Source organism: Sinocyclocheilus anshuiensis, unplaced genomic scaffold, assembly GCF_001515605.1.
Source record: "Sinocyclocheilus anshuiensis isolate Anshui unplaced genomic scaffold, SAMN03320099.WGS_v1.1 scaffold2329, whole genome shotgun sequence".
Classification (NCBI taxonomy): Eukaryota; Metazoa; Chordata; class Actinopteri; order Cypriniformes; family Cyprinidae; genus Sinocyclocheilus; species Sinocyclocheilus anshuiensis.
In genome coordinates, this window is record NW_015552527.1 from 26,139 (window position 1) to 34,276 (window position 8,138).

Consider the following 8,138-nt stretch of genomic DNA (forward strand, 5'->3'; position numbering starts at 1 on the left):
ACACACACACACTCAAAGACGTATTATCTTACACGGTTTTGTTTCTTTAAGTACATTTATCCAGTTTTAAGGATGTTTAGAAAAAAACAACAAAAATACAAATTAAAAAAAATATTTTTTGCAGTACAGATACAGAAAGCCAGACCCCACCCAAAAACTACTGATTAACTAAATAAATAAAACCTGCAAATTAAAAAGAAAAAAAAATAACATTTCAGAAACATTATCTTACAGTTTTGCTGAAGTAGATATAGCTTTTTTTTTTAAAGGATGTTTACAAAAAACATGACAAAAAATACAGATTAGGAAAATTATTATTTGTAGAAAAAAAAATCAGTCAACCAGCACTTTTGTCTTGTTTTCCAGTAAAATATCTAAAAATCAAAAGCTAACACAATTTTTGTGAGATTTATGCTTAAAATACATCGAATTTAAAAAACAAATGAATTAAAAAAGCAATTCAATATACAGTATATTATCTATTAAACAGTTTTGCTCTTTAAGTAATTTATCTTGTTTTAAGGATGTTTAGATAATTTTACTAGAGAACACAACAACAATACAGGTCAAGTTTGTTTTTTTTTGCACTAGAGATACAGAAAACAATGCAAAAATAATAAACAAACTAAATAAAAAATGTGACAATAATAAAAAAAAAACTTAATTCAAGATACATTATTTGACATATTTTGCTTCTTAAATAGATTCATCTTGCTTTAAGAATGTTTAGAAAAAAAACATGAGAAAAACTTGATTAAGATTATGCAGTAAAGATACACATTGCAGGGCAAAAAAAATATATAAAATAATCTAATATAAAATAATAAAAAAAACATATATATCAAATATAAAAAAGAAAATAAAATAACATAAAATAAAATAAAAAAATTATAAAAACGCGCCAGCGTTTAACCGCATGCACAGCGTGTCTGTAACACCCAGAGCCGGATCGGACCGCATGCAGAGCGCGTCTGTAACAAACAGAGCCGGATCGGACCGCCAGAGCTGGATCGGACCGCATGCACAGCGCATCTGTAACACCCAGAGCCGGATCGGACCGCATGCAGAGCGCATCTGTAACACCCAGAGCCGGATCGGACCGCATGCAGAGCGCATCTGTAACACCCAGAGACGGATCGGACCGCATGCAGAGCGCATCTGTAACACCCAGAGACGGATCGGACCGCATGCAGAGCGCATCTGTCACACCCAGAGACGGATCGGACTGCATGCAAAGCGCATCTGTAACACCCAGAGATGGATCGGACCGCATGCACAGCGCATCTGTAACACCCAGAGCCGGATCGGACCGCATGCAGAGCGCGTCTGTAACACCCAGAGACGGATCGGCCCGCATGCACAGCGCGCCTGTAACACCCAGAGATGGATCGGACGGCATGCAGAGCGCATCTGTAACACCCAGAGACGATCGGACCGCATGCAGAGCGCATCTGTCACACCCAGAGACGGATCGGACTGCATGCAAAGCGCATCTGTAACACCCAGAGCTGGATCGGACCGCATGCAGAGCACATCTGTAACACCCAGAGATGGATCGGACCGCATGCAGAGCACATCTGTAACACCCAGAGATGGATCGGACCGCATGCAGAGCACATCTGTAACACCCAGAGATGGATCGGACCGCATGCAGAGCACATCTGTAACACCCAGAGATGGATCGGACCGCATGCAGAGCACATCTGTAACACCCAGAGATGGATCGGACCGCATGCAGAGCACATCTGTAACACCCAGAGATGGATCGGACCGCATGCAGAGCACATCTGTAACACCCAGAGATGGATCGGACCGCATGCAGAGCACATCTGTAACACCCAGAGATGGATCGGACCGCATGCAGAGCACATCTGTAACACCCAGAGATGGATCGGACCGCATGCAGAGCACATCTGTAACACCCAGAGATGGATCGGACCGCATGCAGAGCACATCTGTAACACCCAGAGATGGATCGGACCGCATGCAGAGCACATCTGTAACACCCAGAGATGGATCGGACCGCATGCAGAGCACATCTGTAACACCCAGAGATGGATCGGACCGCATGCAGAGCACATCTGTAACACCCAGAGATGGATCGGACCGCATGCAGAGCACATCTGTAACACCCAGAGATGGATCGGACCGCATGCAGAGCACATCTGTAACACCCAGAGATGGATCGGACCGCATGCAGAGCACATCTGTAACACCCAGAGATGGATCGGACCGCATGCAGAGCACATCTGTAACACCCAGAGATGGATCGGACCGCATGCAGAGCACATCTGTAACACCCAGAGATGGATCGGACCGCATGCAGAGCACATCTGTAACACCCAGAGATGGATCGGACCGCATGCAGAGCACATCTGTAACACCCAGAGATGGATCGGACCGCATGCAGAGCACATCTGTAACACCCAGAGATGGATCGGACCGCATGCAGAGCACATCTGTAACACCCAGAGATGGATCGGACCGCATGCAGAGCGCATCTGTAACACCCAGAGCTGGATCGGACCGCATGCAGAGCGCATCTGTAACACTCAAGAGACGGATCGGACCGCATGTGATCCGCTGTGAGAAAGAGACTATTGTGTGTCTCTGGCTTCATGTGACGTCAGCGCTGTGTCTGTTCCTGATCTTGAGGACACTTCTGTTTGCATAGGGACCAACAGCTGTTTCTGAAACGATTCTGGCCTGATCACTGATGATAAATGCAACGGAAGTGGATGTGTGTGTTTTTGAGAAGGTGTCATGTGACTGAAATTCAAATTCTAAGTCACAGGCTGTTGTGCATTTCAGAAAAACAAACCTGAATGTGAGCTGTTCAATAACAATCAATCTATTATTCATTCATTCATGCATTTGTATTTTTATTTATTTATTTTGTGCCTTGCAATCTGTATCTGTATAATACAAATATATTTAATCGATATTTTTGTTGTTTTTTTCTCTAAAAACAAGAAAAATCCACTTCAGAAGTAAAACTGTAAGATAATGTGTCTTGAATTAAAAGTTTTTCTTTTAATTAATTGGCAGATTTTATTTATTTCGTAGTCGGTTTATTATTATTATTATTATTATTTGCTTTGCTCTCTGTATCTGTACTTCAAAAACTATTTTCTTAATCTGCATCATTCTTGTGTTTTTTTCTAAACGTCCTTATAACAGGATAAATCTTCTAAAAAAATAAACAAAACTGTAAGATAATACATATCTTGAATTAAGTGTTTTTTTTTTTAATTCATTGGCAGATTTTATTTCATTAATTGGTAAGCGTCTTGTTTTCTGTCTCTGGAATGCAATTTTTTTTCTGTATTTTTCTCATGTATTTCTAAACTTCCTTATAATAAGAAAAATCTACTTCAATTAAGTTTTTTATCATGTTTTTTTCTAAATAAATAAATAATAATAGGATTTTTCTTCTTAGTATTTTTGCCTTGCTTTCCAGTAGAAATATCGAATTATTCTTAAATAAGGACACATTTATTTGACTTGTCTGGCAGATGATAAAGCGGGTAAAGATCTGGGCTGATGCTCACCGTCGGCAGGAGTTCTGGTTGATCAGACGGTGCAGGTCACAAAGCAGCTTCTGATCCCAGTACAGATCACTGAACCTCTCTGTTATCGCTCGACAAAAGCTCTCAAACTGGAGGGTTTTTAAAGAGATGATGTATTTTCCTGGAGACACACAACAAGTCACGAGGGATGCTTCAAGACTCTTCCCACAAAGAACTGATTCAGACAATTCAAACAAAGGTAAATATGTGTCTAAAAATATATTGCCTACTCTCACATAAACAACAATTATTTATTTATTCAATTATTTATTTATTTACTGACTTACAAATAAACAATTGTTTAGAAAAGTGAAAAAAGTGAGCAACCCTGGACTTAATTAATGGAAAAATCTGTGAATTAAACTACAATTTAAACTAAACTAAAGTTTAGTAAACAAAACTACATTTTAAAAAAGTAAAATAAAAATAATACAATAAAATAAGAATAATATGTAAACTAAAAAATAGAAAAATAATAAAATAAAAATAATTTAATGTAAAATTTGTAAAAACAAAATAAAAAATTAAAGACGAATTAATAATAAAATGTAAGTTATAAAAAATGTATTAATTAAAATAATACTTAATAAAATGTAAAAAGAAATGTAAAAAAGTTAAATAATATTAATATGCATAATAAAATATGTAAAAAATACAACAAAATAAAATAGAAATAATAAAAATGTAAACATTTTTAGAACAAAATGATTAAAAGCAATACATTAAAATAATACTTAAATATATAAAATGTAAAAAAAATAATAAGAATAAAATGTACAGCTAAATAAAATGAAAAATGTAAATGTATTAAAATAAAACAATAATAAAAAGTAAAATATAATGTGTAAAAATAATAAAACTAAATATAAATAAAAATATATAATAAAAAAATAAACAACAATTAGGTAAAATAAGCAGAAACATTAAAATGAGTGATTTAATTTTTTACCCATAGCCAGATCTTGGACTCCATTCTCCAGGTAGCCATCAAAAGCAAACTGTTCTCTGAGCAGCTCAATGACGTGCTGCAGACACAAGCATCTCTGAGGTGAGCTGAGATTCATACAGTGAGGCGCAGCGTTGGGCTGAACTGTAATATCTGCCACTGCACTTTCAGGAGACACTGCCGAGTCTCTGCGGGTCACACAGACGCTTTCATTCCTCATACTGTCCTCTGAAGGTTTCGGTGGCTTCTTGTTTAGTGGTTCTGAGCTGAAGTGATCCGCGCCTGTGATTGGCTGAAGCACGGCGATCTGAACAGGAAGTAGGGTCAGACGTCCTGTCTGCGGGTCTTGCTGTAGCAGGAAGTTGTTACAAATCCCATTAGCACAAGACAAGGTGGGGAAGTTTGGCTGGTTGTCTGTTTCTTGATTGGTTATTTGAAGAGTTGCTGGAGGCGAGGAATTCACAAGAGTCTTACAGCTGGATGATGATGAATAACCGGCAGAGAAAACATCATCCTCAGCGGCGCTCTCTTCCTGTTCATCTGGCTCTCGCAGGATCGTTTCATCCGCCATGTCCTCAACAGAGCGTCCACTGACAATCCTTAAAAATAATAATAATAATAATAATAAACAAGAACATTAGAATTTAAACCTGAGTCCAGTTTTAAAGTCAACTTCAGAGCTCCAGAGTATTTATCATTAAAATTATTGAAACATTTTTGTTAATTGAAATAAAGCTTAAATAAAATAATATTATATAATAATAATAAATATAAATATTAGATGGAAAAAAACTGCTCAGTTAGTTGTCACAGCAAGATTTAAGCCGAAGATCTGTGAATTTATAACAGAAATCATTTTTTGAGTTTTTTTAATCACAGGTGAGCAAACTAAACTAAACTAAACTAAAACAATAAAAGCAAAAATAATACAATGTAAAAAATAAAACAACATTCAATAAAATAAAATAAAATAATACTTAAAAATAATATATATTTTTTTAAATGTTAAAGAAATAAAATAAAAATAGTCAAATGTAAAATAAAAAGATCATTAAATCCTTAAAAATAATTAAAACAAGAACATTAGGGATCCAGATCAAGGTTATTGTTGTTAACTAAAACTAAAAGTAATAATTAAAAATAAAATAAAATAAAATAAAATGATAAATATTAAATGAAAAACGTATTTTCGTTTAGTTTAAGTTTAAGCACTAAAATTACTAACTGGAATTAAAATAAATAAAAACTAAAACTGAAATAAAAACATTTATTAAACTTAAATAATAATATTAAAACCACATAACATAATTATTAAAATTTAACTAAAATTAATTAAATAAATATAAAATAATAAAATAATAAGATATTAATAAAATCTATAACAGGGTATGAATTACTACTAAAATAAAATAAAATTAATTATTACTAAAATACACATTGGTCAAGATACATAACAGACTTTATGAAACACAATCTCCTTTGACAAAACACTAAAACGTAATCCATCTCAAAGGGTTGGGGATTCTGATCATTCCTGGCTTGCAAAAATGCACTGATTCAAAGAATTAGTAACCTGGTTAATGCACATCAACAGCATTCATGTCATGAATCAGCATCTCATGAACACAAGTTTGGCTACTAACAAAGGCCTTGATTCAATAAACATTCACTGATGACCCAATTACATTCAACATGATGCATTCTGGGATTTCCTAGAATCAGTGAGTTGTTCTTTGCAGACCTACAGCTCAGACTGCGGGTGATGAGTCAGTATTATGGGGCTGAAGTGTGTGGCAGGAGAAGTGAAGGCCTCGGGCAGTCTGACGCTGGTGGAGGATTCTGGGTAATGATGAGGAACTGGACCAGCTACAGGCTCCAACCGGCCCTCGCTGGCCAACGGGACAAAACCTGAGAGAAAGACAACACGAACACACCTGCAGATTAACACCAAACACATGTGAAGGACAATAATATATAGGCAACATGCAATTATTACACAACAGGGTGGATCTCATGAAAGACATGTGCAGATCACATTTCACCCGCAAATAAGAAATTATATTTTACATAATGAAAATGGCTTTAGTAGCAAAAGCACATTTCCCCTCAAAAAACTCATTACGTTAATGTGGTCCGATGTTTTACTTTTGAGTATATATACATATATATATATTTGGGCTGCACGATTATGACAAAAATCAGAATTGCCGATTATTCCCTTGAAATTGTAATTGCGATTATTAATTACGATTATCACAATTTACATTCAGACAATTCAAAACAAAGGTAACATTTATGTGAAAACACTGTAATTATTCAGTTCTTTAGTTTATTTCTCTTAGAGTGAGCTCCCCTGGACTTAATTAATGGGAAAATCAGTGAATTTGACAAAAATCATACAATTAAAGGTTGAGCTGGGGGTGTTTTTTTTTTAACAGGCAAGTAAACTAAACTAAACTAATAATAATAAATGTGGAAAAAATACAATAAAAATAACAAAATACAACATTTGTAAAAAAAAAAAACAAAAAAAAAAACTTTTCAAATTCCAAGTACTTTACTATAGTATGTAGGGCTGCACGATTATGACTGTTGATTATTCCCTTGAAATTGTAATTGCGATTAATTACGATTATCACAATTTACATTCAATGATGTTTATACCATTGTTTGAAGCAACCGCATGCCATATTTTTAGATGGAAATGAACAAGCTAAAAACACTCTAACTGAAAATTTTTTATTGCTTTTATACAGTATTAAGCCACAAATGTCAAATATACATCGGATTGGTTTCTTCTTTAAATAAAAAAACGGGACAAAACCTGAGAGAAAGACAACACGAACACACCTGCAGATTAACACCAAACACATGTGAAGGACAATAATATATAGGCAACATGCAATTATTACACAACAGGGTGGATCTCATGAAAGACATGTGCAGATCACATTTCACCCGCAAATAAGAAATTATATTTTACATAATGAAAATGGCTTTAGTAGCAAAAGCACATTTCCCCTCAAAAAACTCATTACGTTAATGTGGTCCGATGTTTTACTTTTGAGTATATATACATATATATATATTTGGGCTGCACGATTATGACAAAAATCAGAATTGCCGATTATTCCCTTGAAATTGTAATTGCGATTATTAATTACGATTATCACAATTTACATTGAATGATGTTTATACCATTGTTTTATGCAACTGCATGCCGTATTTTTATATGAAAATAAACAAGCTGAAAACACTCTAACTGACAAACTTTTAGTGCTTTTCTATAGTATTGTCAAATTTCAACTAAACATCGGATTGGTTATAATGTTATACTAAAACTAAAATGAAAACAATGGAAAAACCCTTAAGATAACATGTAGAAAGAGAAAAAAACACCTCTTAAGCACGCAGAATAACATAAGTGGACTTTTAATTGCTGCAATTAATTGATTACTTGCTGCTTTGAACGATTATGTAATTATGGCATCCGTAATTGTAATCGCGATTAGAAAATCAATTAATTGTGCAGCCCTAATATATATGTACATATAAATACACACACACACACAATATATATATATATATATATATATATATATATATATATATATATACACACA

General features: G+C 34.6%; 1 protein-coding gene across 1 annotated transcript in view; it reads right to left on the bottom strand.

Moving 5' to 3' along the window:
• The window catches only part of LOC107663564 (protein very KIND-like), a gene marked incomplete at its 3' end in the record, with an annotated part of 60,427 nt that overhangs the window by 25,376 nt on the left and 26,913 nt on the right, over positions 1–8,138 (bottom strand). Inside the window, exons 13-15 of the mRNA XM_016453802.1 lie at positions 6,261–6,423; positions 4,519–5,114; positions 3,552–3,690 (exon numbers count right to left, since the gene is read on the bottom strand). Of these exons, the coding sequence (XP_016309288.1) occupies positions 3,552–3,690; positions 4,519–5,114; positions 6,261–6,423 (898 nt within the window). The remainder of the gene's footprint in view (positions 1–3,551; positions 3,691–4,518; positions 5,115–6,260; positions 6,424–8,138) is intronic.